Genomic DNA, 19,853 nt, shown 5'->3' with positions numbered 1-19,853 from the left:
TCTTCAGTAACTTCAAACTCAGAATTGACATTGCAAATAAGCGAGAACTGAGCTGTATTAGAAACATCTATCAACTCATCAAGAGTAAACAACTACTTGGACTCATTTACCGTTTTGACTATTGATGGTACTCCCAGTGTTCACAACTCTTTGGGCAACTGTCCTTGCCAAAAGGCTAACAGTCCTAAACAAAACTTGCTTTCTCTGGACACATTTCTTAAGACTGCTGCTTTCAAACAAACACAATTAACTCTCCATCAGTAAACAATTTTCTTTTCTTGACTTATAAAACTCTCTTGGAGACTTATTTTGGTTGTAGCCCCACTTTCATTTTTTATAAGGAAATTCTACTGTAAATGTCCAGTTTAAATATGTAATTTTTCTGACAGTTGCTTGCCTGTGACTTGGAAATACTGATGATGAGTAGTTCTTTGGAAATGTCAAAGTATATTTTACTTTAGCTCAGTTATGGATGCTTTATCATCTAATTCATATCAAAAATGTTCATACTCTGCCATACTTTAAAAGCTCAACATGGATGTCCACTTTTGTTGTTTTGGAATGATGGATATACACTCATAATAGTAAAATAAAATGTTATAGCTTAGCAATATATGTGGCACAAAAAATGCTGTTGCGTTATAACCATGTCACTGATTCGTAGTTTGCTGAGCAGCAATGTGAAGTGATGAAAATCATATCCCGTCTGTGTTGCAGCTGACTACTCAGCTCTGGTGTTATACAATGAGGGCAGCCATTGCCAGTATGTAAACAAATGAGCATAAAAAATAAGTTCCAATAAAACTTTATTTATGGACACTGAAATTCAAATTTCGTATAATTTTCATGTCACATTTTTTTTTCCCAATCATTTGAAAGTGTAAAAACCATTCTCAGCTTACTTGCCATACAACAGGTGGTGGACTGGATTTGGCCTGCTGGACATAGTTTGCCTGTCTCTAATCTAAATAATCTCATTTGTTATTATTAACACTTCTATATTAACAGTAATAGTATAGGAGTACATATAACTTAGCTACGCTCTTCAACTAAGGATAACTGTAAAATGGTTAGTGCTTTCCTAGTTAGCATGCAATTATCATACCTTCAAAAACTATTTTCCCAAGACAATATTTAAACATATTTATCTAATAAAATATTAGATATATATGATGATAAAATTATAAAACAAAATATATTTAGTAGGCTTATTTAAATTGAAATTTGATAATTCCCAATTTATAGGACTGTGTTAGTTGCTCAGTCATGTCTGACTCTTTGCAAACCCATGGACTACAGCCCGCCAGGCACCTCTGCCCATGGGATTCTCCAGGCAAGAATACTGGAGTGGGTTGCCATTCCCTTCTCCAGGGGATCTTCCAGATGCAGGGATTGAACCTAGGTCTCCTGCATTGCAGGCAGATTCTTTACCATCTGAGCCACCAGGGAAGCCTCGAGGGTAAAATAAAAGGATTCAATACTAAAGTAACTGAATGCTAAAATATTAGAAATCATACAAATGATGGTTCACTATCACAAAGGTCTAGTGGGGAGAGGGAGAAAATATTTCCAATTAAGTGACTGAAGCAATTTGTGTATTTTCTTCTTAAAAGTCTTTATCTGTCCTCTGGCGCTTAAGAGGTGGATCTTCATGATTGTCTGTAACAAATCCAGAAAACCTATATTATGTAAGATACTTAACATTTAAAAATAACTTTTAAAAAGCAAATAATATAGGCATTTTAAACATTTTTAATGTACTCAACTTATGCATGAAATAGTAACATTCCTGTGGATTTATTTTAATGAAATAGCCGCCTACTAGAATGAACAGTGTATCATAATACAATCTGTAAAATTGTGAGAAATTAGTCACAGTTGAATGGCAAGGGGTCTTGAACTGAAATATCTAACTAGAATTAATTTATTTCAAAGTTTAAAAAAATATAAAATATATATGTTGCCCAAGAAAGTTATGTTAAAAGTATTACAGCTTACATTTAATTTCCCAGAAATCACTTACCTCGATTTACGGTCTGGTTCTTGTAAAGTATAGCAGCAGGAATCTGAAAAGTGATGCATAACATTTCCTTGTTAGGCGCCACATTTCTTACTAGGTGAACTGAACTACATGCCTCCAAGGAGATGCCTAACACAGTTCCAGCTCGTTGCTGAACATCCTTAGCTGGATTAGCATCTTTGGAAAAGCTGTAACAGTGCACAATGGGAAGGAGTTCACTGCCACATGGCTGTCCATCTAAGAGCGCTTTGCAAGCGCTGAGAAACTCAATAGCCTTTGCTGGCAAATTCATGACGATGTGCACAGAGTGTTTTCTTTCTTTTGACAGTGGTCCCAGCTGCTGCATTAACTCTTCTCTGACTGGTCCTCGCAGGAAGTCTTTCCCATCCAAGTTAAAGACTTTTACTTTTTGGTCCACTTTATTTAATTTACAGTTGTGCAGTAGCCATTTATGGGATTCAGGATTGAGATCATTAGCAAACACAGTGCAGTTTTTCTTTGCTGCTGGAATGGCAAAGGGCCCAACCCCAGCAAAAACATCAAATAGGACATCCCCAGGTTTGAGAAGTTCTGTGATACGGCTGTGTTCTGTGGAGAGACGAGGATTCCAATAGACTTTTGAAAAATCAAATTCATAGGTGTAATTGTTTTCTCGAACCTGAAAAAAGTATTATGGTTTTGGTTAAACTGCTTAGTCTTAAATTCCAGCCACTGACAGATGCATTCACACATACACACATTTACTACTACAAATTTACTACTATTAAGAGCAAATTACAGTGAGTTTAAAGGCATTTAGGTTAGAAATCTGGTGTTATGCTAAACTTGAGGGTAGTTACTATCCTGCATTAGATGTTTTCATGAGAGAAGTCATCTCTTTAAAACCAAACAGCTCTCCATCTCATCCTAAAGGATCATAAAGTGGCTCCCCAATCACACTAGGAATTTTTCAGATAGGCCAAATGATTGGCTTAATTATATTATCTCCTGTCACCTGATAGGAAAAAGCCTTTAGGGTAAAACAACACACTACATCTGTCTTCATGGTGGGTAGCTAAATTGCAGACAGCTCTTTCACACAGCAAACATGCTTTCCTTCCTTAGTTTTCAGTTTGGCAAGATAGATGCATCATGTGTCAGTGAATTTCAAGGTACTTCGTTATGTTTTTAGACAGTTACTTGGACTTTGCAGGTTTCATGTCTATATTAGAGCCAGTATATAGAATAAATCATTCCCCTGTTTTTGCCTTTCCCAAATCTGAGTGTTCATGGATAAACTACAGTGAAGCTAAGTCTTGAACAAAATTAAAACTTAATAGCATTTCTTTGGGGACTATCATAAACATGATAGAAAATAGAAAACAAAACTACAGTTGTGAAAGGTAACCTCACCTATCATCTTGAGCTCCTTATTTTAACAGATGAAGAATCAAAGGCTATAAAGTTCCTAAGTTCTATAAATCTAATAGAGGCATCTATATTTTGTCTTCATGGACCATAATTCCAAATTTGTACATATTTTTTCCTCCTGACCACATCAAATCCTCTGATCATATTAAGTTTCAAGAGTCTGAAACTTAATATGGGAAAGATATACCCATTTGAATGCAGAGTTCCAAAGAATAGCAAGGAGAGATAAGAAAGCCTTCCTCAGTGATCAATGCAAAGAAATAGAGGAAAATAATAGAATGGGAAAGACTAGAGATCTCTTCAAGAAAATTAGAGATACCAAGGAAACATTTCATGCAAAGATGGGCTCAATAAAGGACAGAAGTGGTATGGACCTAACAGAAGCAGAAGATATTAAGAAGAGGTGGCAAGAATACACAGAACAACTATACAAAAAAGATCTTCATGACCCAGATAACCATGATGGTGTGATCACTCACCTAGAGCCACATGCGAAGAACTGACTCATTTGAAAAGACCCTGATGCTGGACATGATTGAAGGCAGTAGGAGAAAGGGACAACAGAGGATGAGATGGTTGGATGGCATCACCAACTCAATGGACATGAGTTTGAGTAAGCTCCGGGAGTTTGTGATGGACAGGGAAGCCTGGTGTACTGCAGTTCATGGGGTCACAGAGTCGGACACGACTGAGCAACTGAACTGAATTGATGGAGCTAAATAATCTTCAGTGATGGAGTATTCCATTGTATTATTATCCTAAAATTTAATCAGTTATCTACTGATGATATTTAGATTTTCATTCCATCATATTTATTTATTATTATAAAAATGATGTAGGTGTCTAGTGGTTAAAATTCCATACTTCCACTGCACGGGAGACACGGGTTCAATCCCTGGTTGGGTACATCATTACAGTTTTGCCCAGTTATATTCTTGAGATAACTTCCTATAAATGGAGTGCTAGGTCAAAGGATGTATCTATTCAAAATTGCAATATATTACCATACACTCTTCCTGACTTCACTCTCCCATCAATAGTATATGTAAATGCTTACAGTCTCACATACTCATCAATACTGGGTATTGTATTTTCTTAATCTGTTATCCTGATTTCAAAAGTTAATCTTGATATACACTGTATTAGGAGACAATAAAATATTCCATACCTTGGTCATCATATTCTCCTCTCCAGATAGTACTTCCATTTCAAAATTTCGGTAGGTATTATCAATATTATTGATTTTATTTACTGCTGAGGTGATTCCTGGATTTTTGTCAATCATAACTTGGCCTAAAAGCACAGAAATCATGATAAACACTGCCTTCTGGTTGCAAAATAAAAGCTAAAATTGCAAATATGAAATGGATGTGAACTATATTTTCTTCTGGTTTATAGCCAAAAATTGCATCTACTATGTGTGCATGCATTCTAAGTGGCTTCAGTCGTGTCCGACTCTTGGCAACTGTATGGAATGTAGCCCACCAGGCTCCTCTGTCCATGGGGTTCTCCAGGCAAGAATATTGGAGTGGGTTGCCATGCCCTCCTCCAGGGGATCTTTTCCAACCCAGGGATAGAACCCAGGTCTCTTATGTCTTCTGCGCTGACAGATGGGTTCTTTACCACTAGCACCACCTGGGAAGCTGGCGTGCGTAGAGGAATGCAGTTCTAAAAATTCAACGGATTACCAAAGTTAATGTCTGACAGCCCCTATGCAAACACACAAAAGATGTGTGGGTACATTTATAAAGAAAAAATTTTGAAGAGCTTGTTCTGCCTAATATTTTTCCATGTCTTTTACTTAGTCTTCTCAAATGTATCAGTGCAACAGTAAGCAAACAGGTAGACCCAGGGAACTGGTTAAAAAATTGAAGAGATATTAAGGACTATGGAAACAAATGGTCTCAGAAAACATTAGCCTGTCCCCACTGGCCTCAAACCAAGTGTTTGCTTTATTATGTATTTAAAATAGATACTTCCACTTTGGAAATGTATACCAGCAAAATAATGTTTTCAAATGAAAGAAACATAGATTCTTTACTTTTCTCTAAATAAAATGTTTATTTAAATTGTTCTTTATGTCAAATATTTTCCAGAGCACAAAAAGCTACAAAGGTTAAAAGACACTGGCAATGGTATATTGATGCCCTATAATCAAAGTCTGCATTTTTGTCAGCACTTTAAAAAAATTACAAGAATCTATATGCTATCTCATTGTATAAAGAAAGATAAGTTGATTTGTAAGTAAGTATAAAGTATTCCATAATACAGATACAACACAGGACAACAGAGGGTGAGATGGTTGGATGGCATCACCGACTCAATGGAAATGATTTTGAGCAAGCTCCAGGAGTTGGTGATGGACACAGACGCCTGGCATGCTGCAGTCCATGGGGTTGCAAAGAGTTGGACATGACTGAGTGACTGAACTGGACTTCTTATACAAATACGCTTAAATACCAACTGGAATTTGTCTAATTTCTCTCTGATAATTAGATACCTGATTTTGAATATGATAATGTCAAACTATGGTCAATCATTGTTTTATCTTGTTCTGCTTCAGGTATCAGAACTCAATTTTTAAGGTACAGAAGTTAGTTTGAAATGAAGAATTTAAAAAAAAATTCTAAAGGTCTATAGTAAAAGCTTTAAAATTACTTCTGTATGAAAATGTTTCATTTTCAATCTGTGAGTGCCCTTTTATGAGAGCGAGTTTATAAAATAAGTGCTAAAAGAATGTTGAGTTTGGACAGGCAGTGATTCAAGGGAAAGCCTAGACTTGACATTTGTACCAGATCATAATTATAAGGCTCTGCTTAAGTATTTATTATGTTATCATTATTCATTATTAGTCCCTTTCATCAATAAAAACAAAGTAAACTCATAACAGCATATCTCTGAAATTCTACCCATGCAAAACACTGAGCACTACATTTTAAAGCTGAAAATAATTCCCAGAAGTTCTGACAATTACTCTGTATTAAAAATATTAATCAGGAGAATGCATGGACATTAAATATTTATATAAGGACAAGAGCAATTTTGATTAGTCTTCTACTTCTTTCTTAGTCCAAAGAATAAAAGACCCATGCTTCAGCTCTGGGCTACAGAGTTGTTTCTAAAAAGCTAGGAGTACTAGAAAACAAAGTATGGTGCCTACGATATAGAAGAGGCTCAATTAACTGAATTGATGAAAGCATGAGTAAACACGGTCTTGCCCTTTTGACTATGAAACACTCAAACTTATGAAACCTAGCATTCAACATAGTCCTGAAGGACTAATAAGTTCTGGATACCAAAATGATAAGTTGCCAAAGAATTGTGCCAAAGCAAGTGATTGAAGTTAATGCTTATGTATTGTAAACACAAAAGCTTGAACTGATATTTAGAGCTTGCTTGACTCTGGGAGGGCTTCCCTGATGGCTCAGTGGTAAAGAGTTCACCTGCCAATGTAGGAAATGTGGGTTCGATCCCTGGGTCAGGAAGATCCCCTGGAGAAGGAAATGGCAATCCATTCCAGTACTTTTGCCTGGGAAATCCCATGGACTGGGGAGCCTGGTGGGCTACAGTAGATGGTATCTCTTAAGAGTCGAAAACGACTTAGCAACTAAACAGCAACAACAAATGACTCTGGGAAGGCTATTCCAAAGTGGCCCTCAAAGGAGAGTATTAGCTCAAGATCCTGCTTAAAATTAAAATGATAAAATATCCTATTTCTATAATAGGCATTTACTTTTTTTAAAAATTAAAATTAGAACTTGCTAATTGGTTTCTAATATGTGACTATTACTAAGACACACCTACCAATTAAATGCTTGTAAGGTAGTTGATGATCTCGAAGGTTCAGGTGAGCAATGTGTCCAACTCTGCTAAACCCTGAGGTCACATCTTGACCTTCAGGAAGCACAGCTCTCAAGATTTCTTCTGACTTAAAGTTTTCATAAGTTAGGTCCAAATTATATTTCGATATTTGTGGATTGACATTCAGCTGCTTTAAAATACTGAGTTCTTCTTTCTCAAAGGAATCAACGGTAAACATTTTATAGGGATCCAACATAATTAGTCTACCTTCTTCATCTTCTGGATCTTCAATCACACGTTTTATGCCTGGGCGCTGCAGTGCTGCTCTTTTAAGGGATCGCATCAGTTTATTGACTACCTCTTTCCTCACTTTAAGCACTGGGATGGTGACTGTCTTTTTAAAAGCTGTTCTATCAAGTTCTATCATTCCTCGGACATCGGAGGGTGGGGAAAACAATTCAGAGTCTCTGTGATTTGTTTCTATTTCAGGCATGGTTGAGAATCTTTTTCTTTGATCCAGCAAGAAAATAACAGGTACTCTGCTAAGCTTCTGTATCAACGATGCCCAAGGTAGTAGAACCAGTGATGCTGACTCAGTTATTCTACAGCTTGCCACTTTGAGAAGTCTTCTTGAGAATCCAAATTGTTTCAATAAGCTAAAAATAAAGCATTCAATTAAAACAACTACCATAAAGCTACAAACTAGCTTAACATGTTCACAAGTCTTAATAAAAATTTTAATTGTTTCAAATAACCTGCTAAATGCCAAAGATAAAACTTTTAGTGGTATGTGAGAAGTGTAATATTAATAACTTCTCCAGGATAGGATGACTTTTATTAGTAGTAAATAATAAGTCTATATACTTCCAGCCCCCCTGCGGCCTGGACTAGGGTTTAGTGATCCATCACTCTCGCTATAGTCAACAAACCTCCCCACCCACAATTTTCTACAGAACATTTTGGGACTGGAAGGCCGAAATTTAAGTTAAAGGATCATCTCTAAGCGAAATGGTCACTATATTGATAATTTTACCAATGTCAATATTTAAAAGGATATTCTTATGGAAGCTTACTGGGTCAGATATTGTGCTGAACGTTTACTCACAGTAACAATCTTGGGAGATGTGTGGGGTTGCATTCTCATTTCTGCAAAGGTGTAAACTAAAGCTCAGAAATAGGTTAATTGACCCGAAATCTTGTTGCTGTAAATCGCTGAGCAAGGACTAAAATCCAGGGCCTGCGTTCTTAATCTATTTCTATGTTGTCTTTGATGTTTTACTGCCACAAGTCCTACCTATAAGTAGAGGTTTCAGTATTTCTAGGATGGGAACTGCTGAGTGTTACATGCACATCCCATTAGTATCAGTTTTTCATTTTGCCTTCCGGAATACGAAGAAGGAACTGTTAAGGAAGGGCCCTGCCTAGGAACCCTGTAAAGCAACTGTCAAAAAGTTGACAGGGTTCAAACTGGGTTTAGCAGTTAACCAGATGTGTGATCTTGGGTAAATTACTTTAAGTGAATCTCTGCTTTCCACAAGTAAGATGTGGCTAAAGGTTCTATGGGAAAGTTCTGAAGAGATGGAACACCCCTCACTTCCCCGTACTCAGGCCTCGGCTGCGCACCGGGCGCTGGGCGCCTTCCTGCCGTTTTAGCGCCCAGACAGCGCGAGGCGGAGAGCCGCCGAGCCGACCGGTTCTGCCACCGGACCCTCAGCCCCTTCGAACTCTCTCTCAAGGGCACCACGGCCGCCACTTCACCAACGTCACCATCCCATTTCCTGGCGTCGCCCCGTAGCTGGCTCCAAGACCAGACCCTCACCTCATGCTCTGGTACAGCTCGGAAACGTGTCTTCGGCGGGTGGGCGGGCCCTCGATGACACCATCAAGGTTCGCCGCCGTGAGGCGAGCGTCACCACAGCACGTCGATCCCTCCTTTCGTCCCGGCCCTGGTGAGGTACGGGAACCCGGAAGGGCCGGGAACGTAGGCCCGCCTCCAGCGCGACTACAGGCGGGAGGGCAGGGGTAGCAGCTAGTGGATGGACTGGGTAGTCGACCGGCGAGCAGCATGGAGGTCCCAGCGGGGGTCACCAACGCCGAGCCCGGCTGGTTTGTCTCTACCCAAGAGCCTGAAGAGGCGGAGGCGGAAGAGTCTAGCCCGTTGCTTAGCAACGTAAGTTTGCTCCGCTGGCTCCCGGTTCTGAAGTGGCTGCCAAATAAGACCGGGAAAAGAAAGGGGATGGCAAGGGGAGAGGGGAGTAACTTAGGACCTGGGCCCCAAAGGCAGCAGCCGAGATTTCGAGGAGATCTGGCGGAGTTCATCAATGAGATAGGAGCCTAACCTGTTCTAGAAAGAAAAGCTGAAGCTGCAGGCTCAGGTAGAAGAGACGCAGCAGCAGGTGGAGGCAGGGGACCCCACTAGGGGAGCAGCCCCACGGTTATGTAACTCACTGCTCTCGGTATCCTTGTCGGCTTCTCGTTTTTTCCACCAGTCTTGTGAGCTTTTTGCAAGAGTCACAAGATTTTGCTTTTCTCAGCTTTGTCATTGGGGACCTGTAAACATCTCAGACAGTTAAGCGTCTGTCTACAATGCAGGAGACCTGGGTTCGATCCCTGGGTAGGGAAGATCCCCAGGAGAAGAAAATGGCAGTCCACTCCAGGACTATTGCCTGGAAAATCCCATGGACAGAGGAGCCTGGTAGGCTACAGTCCATGGGGTCGCAAAGAGTCGGACACGACTGAGCGACTTCACGTCACTTCACTTCAAACATATTAATACAGAGATACTTAACCGTGAAGGAGCGTGAGAGGCCTGGTAATAAGTATATAGCACTTCCCTGACCCTAAAACCTGTGCAATGGGCACTTCGGCTCTTTAACTCAAGTCCCAGGGCAGTAACAGTTTCTAGGACTTTGTTCCCAAATGCTGTTTTAGGGGAGAGTGTTTTCAAGGCGTATCCTCGCTAGAGCAACGTGAATTGCTTCTATTTACAATATCGTCATTGCATGGCATTCCTGCCCATCCTTTCAGCTGGGCAGACTTAATTCATTAAGTGTATAAATAGAGATTAGTTTTGCAGTCCTAGTAATTGGGGAGCAACAGTTGTCTACAGCAACCTCAAGCTGACTCAGGGATTCTTCAGTTATCACGTGAGCTTGAGGCCATCTGCCTGCTCCCTGTCCCCACCCCCATTTTACCCTGTCTTTTACAGTCACAGGGTTAGTCATGCCTTCTTCCTGAAGCCTACTGGGTCTCTGCGCAGGTAGAGATGATTTTCCTAGGAAACTGGATTCCTGGAGCTGCACTAGTGGGAAGTGAGAAGGAAAGGAAAGGAAACGAGGTCCTGGTTGCTTCTTGAGCAACTAGTGTGTCACAGTATGTCTGTGGTTTTAGGAGACTCTCCGTAACCTGTCAGTCATTTCTTGACCAAAGTTGGACTGCACCATTCAAACACTTAACTCTATTAATTCGTGTGCTTACAGGAAGTTCACACACAGAGATCCCGAGGTGCTTCATTTGGTTTCTCAGTGTTTAATTTGATGAATGCTATCATGGGAAGTGGCATCCTTGGCTTAGCTTATGTTATGGCTCATACTGGTATCCTTGGATTTAGGTGAGTTTTTTTCTTATTTTACTATTTTTTTTTCATTTTGATAGTACATTGAGAAGCAAAGAGATAGGCTGTAGAACTTGGTATTGTACAACTTCTAGTTATTTCTGGGGTTCTTCTTATTCTTATATTGTTGCTAGTCTGTAGCTTGGAAGGATGCTATATAATTTTTTTTTTTTAATCCAAAGTGTGGCTAATTTTTAAAAAAAGAGAAACTTGATCCACATTCCTTAATAACCTTAACAAGTGGCTTATTTGCTGTGTTCAGTGAGCCAAAGTAAATCAGAGTTTATCAGTCATGCAGATTATTTATAAATAGTGATTTTGTGATTGTAAATAATACATATAATACTTTAGTTTCTCTCCATCTCTTTCTCTCCTCCTGTTAAGTAGTCATGTACCCTGTGTTTATTCCTTTACATCTTTTAAGACTCAGCTCATAGGCGAGTTTGCCCAAGACAGAAGACATTGCTGTCTTTTCTGTGTTTCCATAGTACTTTTATATTCATTCTTTTATTATAGTGTAATTATCTGTTTGCAAGTTATTTTCCCCGCTGAACTCTGAAATCCTTTAGGACTAGATCTTATCCTTAGCATGGAGCATCATGCTAAATAGAATGAATGAACAAGTTTGTTTTGTCAGTACAAGCAGACCTATTTTTCCTATGAAATTTAAAATACAGTCTCATATAGGATCATTTTTGCTTTTACTTTGAATTTCTTGGTTAGCTAACTAACTTTTAAGTAACCCAACTTGCTTTTATTATGGGATATATTTGCAAACTTTCATAGTTTTAAAACTTAAAAGCTATGTATGACACCTCAGGCAAGACATAATCATACGACTTATTTCTTAGTTCCAATTGAAAAATCACATTTTTTACTGCAGGATCTCACATGCAGATATATACCACTGATTGGGTGCTTGCTGAATCATATCACAGTTTCCACCTGGTGATGCCAACCTTATTTTGTGAGGTCTCTGACATCAGTTGACAAGTATACTCTCACCTCTCCATTTTGCTACTTATTCACAAGTATTAAGTGGACTGCAAAGATAGAATGTCTTCAACTTCAGGAGCACTCCTCTGGAAACTTGTCTTGCCAATATCTTCCTGAGAATAAGTAAGGGATTATATATGCTGTTTCTTTTCATACTTTTGGTGAGAGGACCCCAAATATTACATTACAGATTTTTCAAATCATGTCATTAAAAGTGTGTTAACTGTATTTTTTTGGTTTGCTTTGTTGAGTATGTTTAATAGATGCTGAAATGCAGTGTTTATTTAAAATTATAGGGAGGCACTCGTCACTGAGGGCTTCCCAGATGGCTCAGCAATAAAGAACTCACCTGCCAATGCAGGGGATGTAAGACACGTGGATTCGATCCCTGGGTTGGGAAGATCCCCTGGAAGAGGGAATGGCAACCCACTCCAGTATTCTTGCCTGGAGAATCTCATGGACAGAGGAGCCTGGAGGGCTACAGTCCATAGGGTTGCAAGAGTTGGACATGACTTAAATGACTAAACAACAGCAATGCATCGTTAAAAGGGGAGGGATAGAGTAAAGAAAAAAGACAATGGGATTTCCCAACTGAAACTTACTTCTCTTAAGTTGGAGAAAAGACAGAGGAGCCTTGAGGGCTACAGTCCTTAGAGTCACAAAGAATCAAACATGACTGAAGCAACTTAGCACTCATACACATGACCGTTTGAATGTGAAAAAAAAAAAAAAGTTTTTTCAGTGAAATACCATAAAAAGGAAACTTTTAGGGGACAAATTTGACCATGTACTCTTTTATGTTTTAGTTTCTTGCTGCTGGTAGTCGCTCTCCTGGCTTCTTACTCAGTTCATCTCCTGCTTAGCTTGTGTATTCAGACAGGTAAGTAAAACGTGTGCATTTGATAAAAGAGCCTATTGAGATCATGTAAGCCAGGTTGGCTGTCTCAAATCTAATTTCCAGTGGGAATATTAGGTAGGGTGGTTGAAATGGAGGATTTCAGAAGGTCAGAATATATGGAGCCAGTCCTTCAGGGGAATATCCGAGGACAGATGAGGAGGAGGAAACCAGCATTCTTCCCCTGCCTTTCTCCACAAGATGTGACGTAATTTTCTAGGTTAGAGTAGATTAGGGAAAGCACCTGAAAGAGGTTTAAAGGATCCAGACCTTGTGTCAGGGAGAAGCAGTACCCAGGTGTTCATGCTGATCATCTTTCTCCTAGGGTGATCACTTTCTGGAGAACACCTTCCCAGATCTACTACTGCTGTCTCTGCCCCCCGTATATAGATGTGTATATATAAATAAGTTTTTTCCACTTATGCAGTTCAGACATGTATTGAATAAGTTCTTTTAAGTTGCAATGAGTAAGTGTATGAATCATGGAACTGCTTTCTTAAAGTTTTTCTTTTGGCATTAACAAATACTCTGTGTCCACCAAGCCTGGTCTTTCTATCTGCCTAGGCTGATCTCCCTTTGGATTAGGACAGTTATGATGCCAGAATCATGAGTTTAAGTCTCATATGGATGGGTTCACTTTGCCCTGTTGTTTTCAGGTTTTTAAGAAACACAACAGATACATAAAATAGATAAAAATGGGATTGTTCTGGTTGAAACAGGTGTTTCTTGAGTATTTTAAGACTTCAGAACAGAGTTCTAAATCCACAGCTCTAGTCTGTTTAATCTGTCTATGCATCAGACGCATCTGCAGATTGTTCTGTAAACAGAGGTTTCTAATCCTCAGGGATTCTAATTCCAGAAATCTGAGGTAGGATTCAGGAATCTCTTTTTAAAAGTCCTCCAGGGGACTCTTACCCAACACTGACTTAGGATCCATAGTTCATAGCTGTAAGTTGTGTCATTGCTTTTGGTCACTCAACCAACAAATACATTCCTTTGCTTGCAGGGGGCTTGGGTGACTGTGCAGACAGATAGAAATACTAGGAAATGATGCAATATTAATCGCCAAGTAACAAGTTGTTCATACAACATCCCAAATTCAGGAGTAAGAGCATTAAAGAAGTTTATTTATAAATCCTGCTGAGCCGCGACTGAATTTTAATGCATGTTTTGAAATTTTGCTTCTTTGTTTAAAAAAGTTATTTTTACTTAATTGTGATAGTTTATCTAACATCTTCATAGGTTATTTTATCATGGTTTCTACTAAAAGGTTAATATGTTGGTCAATCATGTGGCAATTGTATCTTCATTACCTGAAGTGTTTTGCTTTATTAATTTAAATTATTTGGAAGTAGTATTCAATTTATGAAGATTTCCAGATAATGCTTTTTTTTTTTTTTTGCTTTCCTTCAAATCATATGTATTTAACTTTAAAATTCTGACATCTGTTGTTCTTTTCTATAACTTTGGGACATCTAAAATGAAAAGCTCTGTTTCTCTTTCTTTTTTCTTTTTCTTTGATTTTTTGTAGCTTACTTGGTCCGTGAACTAACTTCTTCATGATTCTTCATACACAGTGCTGCACCTGTCTGCTGTTGATTGAATTTCTTCAGTTACTGTAAAGTTCTCTGTGGAGGTAGGCTTTGAAAATAATAACAAAGCATATATATATATAGCATATGCATATGCTATACATATATGCTAGAGAATAATACACAATTTCTCTCTAGTTTGTTGGACTGTCATAAAAGAGTATTCAGACTGGATTCATTGATTGGAGAAAGAATTATCACAAGTCTTTACAGATTAGCTTCATTATTTGCCTAGAGCACAATAAAAATTCTACCTTTATAAAAGTTAAGTTCAGTCACTCAGTCATGTCCGACTCTTTGCAACCCCATGAATTGCAGCACGCCAGACCTCCCTGTCCATCACCAACTCCCGTGGTTCACTCAGACTCACATCCATCGAGTCAGTGATGCCATCCAGCCATCTTATCCTCTGTTATCCCCTTCTCCTCCTGCCCCCAATCCTTCCAAGCATCAGAGTCTTTTCCAATGAGTCAACTCTTCAAATGAGGTAGCCAAAGTACTGGAGTTTCAGCTTTAGCATCATTCCTTCCCAAGAACAGGATTTCTTTTCATGAAATTCTGCTATTTTTGATTTTATATAGGATTTGGGATCTGTCTGGACTTTTCTTGATGGCTGAGGCATATAAGATACCTTAATCTCTCTAGCCTTAGTTTGTCCTTAGTCATTTCAGTCATGTCCAACTCTGAATCCCCATGGACTATAGCCCACCAGGCTCCTTTGTCCATGGAATTCTCCAGGCAAGAATACTGGACTGAGGAGCCATTCCCTTCTCCAGAGGATCTTCCCGACCCAGGAAACCTTAGTTTGCCAATTCTAAAATGATAGTGATAATACTTTTCTCTTGGGATTATTGTGAGAATGAAATATAATGACATACACAAAATGTCAAGTCCTTGGTAAAATGCTAGTAGCTTTTATTATTATGAGTTCTCATTGGGCCAGAACCCATAAGGATTGCCAAGTATGTTTATATATATGTATATATTTTGGCTGCATGGCATGTGGGATCTTAATTCCCCAACCAGAAATTGAACCCATGTTCCCTGCAGTAGCAGAGTCTTAACCACTGGACCACCAAGGAGTTCCCCCAAGGTGCTGTACATACTGTACTGCTGTTCCAGAAACAGTTGGCTCATTATGATTCTCTGGGGAAGTGTTTATGCTCTGGGAATAAATGAAGAGCTCCCCTCCTCTGGTTTCCACACCAGTGTCAACAGAAGAGAATCAGAGTCTTAGAACTCAGCCTGTATCTGGTCAGGTCCCTACTTCCTAGTCCTTGCTCCCTACCACTCACTGCATTGTCATCATTATTTGCCTTGAGATCATGTGGATTAATAATCTTATACCACTTAATTTATGTCAATTTATGTCACTCAGTTTATGTCAGTCAGTTCAAGAATCCTGTTATCCTTCATTTCCCAGACTCACCCAGTATAGTTCTGTCATTTTCTTTTTTTAATTTTATTGAAGTATAGTTGATTTACAATGTTGTGTTAATTTCTGCTATACAACAGAGTGATTCAGTTATACAAATATGTGCATTTTTTCATATTCTATTCCATTATGGTTTATCACAGGATATTGATAACTCTTCTGAATATTTCCTTACCTTTCTTACTCTAGGAGAACCTAAAACTTCTCTGTGAACACTGCTTTCCCTGCAGTTCTCTTAAGTGGCCTCTCTTTTCTCTTCCATGTCCCTCATACTGGTCTGAAGATAGGATAGATGTCCTACTGACATCTCATTTCTACTTCGTCTCCCTAAACCCCAGCTTTGAATCTCATAAAGTCTACCTTATGGATATCATATACAGACTCCTCAGCCATGTTCTGTCATTTTGTGAACATTTTAGCGTCTGCTTTCCTTTCAGTTTCTTCAGTATCACCCCATCTGGATGGGTACTGGATGATTTCAGTAGCCATGTAGATAATCTAACACTTGCATTTCCTTAACTTTTTCTCTTCTAATGATCATATTCTCTGCCTACCTCAGCTACTTATTTCCCTGGTCATACTATTGATCTTGTCTTTACCAAAATTTTATCCCCTCCAAAATCTCATTTTCAAGAATCCACCCTCCAAAAACTACCATGTTTTTAATTTTTTAAAAATTCATTCCCTCAAGTATTCCAACTCTGGCAATTCTTCGCCCCCCACCTGGATTTAAGTTCATCGATCTTCTCCTTCTGCTCTCTCCTTCACTCTCGTCCATATTTCCTCTCTGCATCCAGTTGAAGTTTCTTGTTGTTACAGTCACACCTTTGCTCCTCCCTTTCACCGTGTTACTTTCCTGGCAAAACTCCAGTCATAGTTAAATGTAACAGCCTACCTCACACATGCACCTGTGCAGTTGACTATTCCTGAAGAAGAACATGAAGCCATGCAGATCAGTGTCACTGTAATTCAGTGTCTAGTGGATCTATGAGATAGTGGATCTGTGATGCTATCCTCTAATCCTTATCAACTTCTTCAGTTCATTCACTTGCTTACTCTGCTACCAAGGAGATGGCTTTCATTTCTTCTTTCTCTCAGACCTTCAACACATTCTCCTTGATTTCATTTTTAGCTGATATCCTCACTTTCTTTTTCACTGAGAAAACAGAAACAATCATAAAAGAACTTTATAAGCTCTTACTGCCACTTCCACCCACCTGTCTTCACCTGTACCTTATATTCTGTTACTTTGGATGAACTCTCTGTGTTCCTGTCTGAGGCTTAGCCCCTCCACTTCTGCTGTGACCCCGTCTGCTCTCACCTACAGTCTTCAGCCACTTTCTCCCTTCCGTCTTCTTTTTCATCATCTTTGTACCTTTCTTTCTATCAGTTTACAAATAGACTATAATTTCTTCCACTTAAAAAATGACTCTGCCTTCATTCACTATGCCCCCTGCCTTCATAGGGGATGACTATCAGGTGGCGCTGGTGGTAAAGCACCTGCCTGCCAGTGCAAGAGACTCAAGTTCAATCCCTGGGTCAGGAAGATCCCCTGGAAGAGTTCATGGCAACCCAGTCCAGTATTCTTGCCTGGAGAATCCCATGGACAGAGGAGCCTGGAAGGCCCCAGTCCACAGGGCCATGAAGATTCAGACACAACTAAAGCAGCTTAGCACACATGCACACCATCGTAGTAAAGCTCTTGTCAAAATAGTTGTCTATACTTCCCCTTCCTCTTATTCTCTCTTGAACATTCTTCAGTCAGCCTTTCCCCATTATTACACAGAAATTATTGTACCAGCATCTTCCACATTGCTGATCCAGAGGTCACTTCTGTCTTCATCTTAGTTGACTAGTCAGCACCATTGGACACGGTTGGTTACACCTTCATCTGTAAAACACTTATTCATACTCTCCTGGTTTCCTTCCTGTTTCACAGAATATGCTTTTCCTCTGCTAAATCCTTTTTATCTCCCTGTCTTCTAAACATTAGAGTATCCCTGGTACTGTTCCCCTGATCTCTTTTCTTTTACACTCTTGGGCTCATTACAGCCCTAAAATTGATACCCCTAGCCTGGATCTCTTCCCCTGAATTTCAGACTCATATCCAACTTCCTCCATGATATTGCCACTTGGATATTTAATATGCTAATCTCAAATTTGCCTCTTTACACTGCCAGTCTGCACTTCCCACTGTTTTCCTATCTAAGCAAATGATAAATCTTCCTTCTAGCTGCTCAGGCCAGAGACCTTAGAATTATTCTGGACACTTCTTCTCATACTCCAAATGCAATTTCCAAATGTGAGAAAGTATCTGTCCTATAATTGTTAAAGTAAAATACTGACAAAACAAATGTGAAGACCGTGTGATAAAAGGTATAGAGGCTAACCCTCGATCCAACATTTGTATTAGTATTTACCTACATGAGTTGAAAATTTATGAGCATGGGTGTTTATAGCAGCTTTATTTATAATTGTTAGAATTTAGAAGCAACGAAGATGCCCTTCAGTAAGTGAATGGCTAAACTGTGGTCCGTTCAGTTAATAGAATATATATACTTCAGCACTTCAGAGAAAGGAACTGTCAAGCCTAAAGAGACATGGAGGAATCTTATAAAGGCATCTTGCTAACTGAAAAAGCCAGTGTAAAAAGGCCGCATTCGGTATGGTTCCAACTATATGACATTCTAGGAAGGACAGAACTATGGAGACAGTGAGAAGATCAGTAGTTGCCAGGGCTTAAGAAGGAAGGAGGAATGAATAGATGGAAGCAGAGATGCAATTTAAGGCAGTGAGACTATTCTGTAGGATACTATACTGATAAATACATGTCGTTATTCATTGATCAGAACCATAGAATGTACAGCACCAAGGATGAACTCTAATCTATGGATTTGTGTTGATGATGATGTGTCAGTGTAGATTCACTGATATGACAAGTACACCCCTCTGGGGGGATTTTGATGGTGGGTGGGGCTGTGCATGTATGGGGACAGAATGTGAAAACTATACTTTCTGCTCAATTTTGCTCTGAACCTAAAATTGCTGTAAAAATAAAATCTGTTTTTAAAAAAATTAAGAAAAGAAAAATACTCAGAGGCAGAGAGGAAACAGATATAATTCACAGACCAGATGAAAACTTTAAAAACTATATTTAATAGCTTCAGAGAACCAAAAGAAGATATTACATCATTGAAATAAGAACAAGAAATTATTTCAAATGTATAGTAAGAGTATAAGAATCCTAGATGTTAGAAATGAAGTTTAAAATTAATTTAGTAGCTGGGTTGAAAAGAGTTAAGGAAATTTCCTGGGGGGAAATAAAAGAAAAAGGAACTTAAAAATGGGAGAAAAAATATAAGAAAATGAGAGGATCAGTTCAGGAGGTTCAGCATACAAATAATAAGAATTTCATGAAAACAGAAAAATTAGATGATAGAAAATTATCAACGAAATAATACAAGCCAAGTTTGTAACTGAAAGAAATTAGTTTCCAGATTGGGAGAATTTTTCCTGGTAACCAGTGTAATAATTATAAAAGAATTCATATCAAGATGTATCTTTATGAAAAAATAGAAATACAGTTGTAAAGAGACTATACTGAAAGCTTCAGAGAGGAGAAACAAACAATTCTCATGCAAAGAGTCAAAAACTATAATGACAAAAGACTTCCTAGGAAGAACTATAAATAAGAAGGCTATAAAGCAATACCTTCAGAATTCTTGAGGAAAATGATCTCAATATAGAATGCTGCTGCTGCTGCTGCTGCTGCTGCTACTACTACTACTACGAAGTCGCTTCAGTCGTGTCTGACTCTGTGCGACCCCATAGACGGCAGCCCACCAGGCTCCCCCGTCCCTGGGATTCTCCAGGCAAGAATACTGGAGTGAGTTGCCATTTCCTTCTCCAATGCATGAAAGTGAAAAGTGAAAGTGAAGTCGCTCAGTCGTGTCCAACTCTTCACGACCCCACGGACTGCAGCCTTCCAGGCTCCTCCATCCATGGGATTTTCCAGGCAAGATTACTGGAGTGGGTTGCCATTCCCTTCTCCGAATATAGAATGCTACATCCTGCCAAACTATTATTTAAGT

At 39.0% G+C, this 19,853-nt stretch overlaps 2 protein-coding genes across 2 annotated transcripts in view; one reads left to right on the top strand and one right to left on the bottom strand.

Annotated features, from left to right (window-relative positions):
- On the bottom strand, positions 790–9,318 carry TRMT5 (tRNA methyltransferase 5). Its single transcript, XM_005685944.3, has 5 exons — positions 9,051–9,318; positions 7,235–7,887; positions 4,599–4,723; positions 2,024–2,678; positions 790–1,659 (listed from the first exon to the last, which is right to left on the bottom strand). Exons 1-5 carry the CDS (start codon positions 9,296–9,298, stop codon positions 1,607–1,609), a joined length of 1,734 nt encoding a protein of 577 aa, XP_005686001.2. The 5' UTR covers positions 9,299–9,318; the 3' UTR covers positions 790–1,606.
- The window catches only part of SLC38A6 (solute carrier family 38 member 6), a 68,219-nt gene continuing 57,505 nt past the window's right edge, over positions 9,140–19,853 (top strand). Inside the window, exons 1-3 of the mRNA XM_005685945.3 lie at positions 9,140–9,401; positions 10,711–10,841; positions 12,647–12,720. Coding sequence (XP_005686002.2) covers positions 9,297–9,401; positions 10,711–10,841; positions 12,647–12,720 — 310 coding nt within the window. The 5' untranslated portion in view covers positions 9,140–9,296. The remainder of the gene's footprint in view (positions 9,402–10,710; positions 10,842–12,646; positions 12,721–19,853) is intronic.

The sequence above is a fragment of the Capra hircus genome, chromosome 10 (assembly GCF_001704415.2).
Source record: "Capra hircus breed San Clemente chromosome 10, ASM170441v1, whole genome shotgun sequence".
NCBI lineage: Eukaryota > Metazoa > Chordata > Mammalia > Artiodactyla > Bovidae > Capra > Capra hircus.
This window is presented reverse-complemented; position numbering and strand designations above follow the sequence as displayed.

Coding starts and splice junctions, on each gene's coding strand:
- TRMT5 (XM_005685944.3), bottom strand. CDS start 9,298: ATGCTGCTCGCCGGTCGACTACCCAGTCCATCCACTAGCTGCTACCCC. Junction 7,888..9,050: donor GAGCTGTACCAGAGCATGAG/GTGAGGGTCTGG, acceptor CTTTATTTTTAG/CTTATTGAAACAATTTGGAT. Junction 2,679..4,598: donor AGGAGAATATGATGACCAAG/GTATGGAATATT, acceptor TACTTTTTTCAG/GTTCGAGAAAACAATTACAC.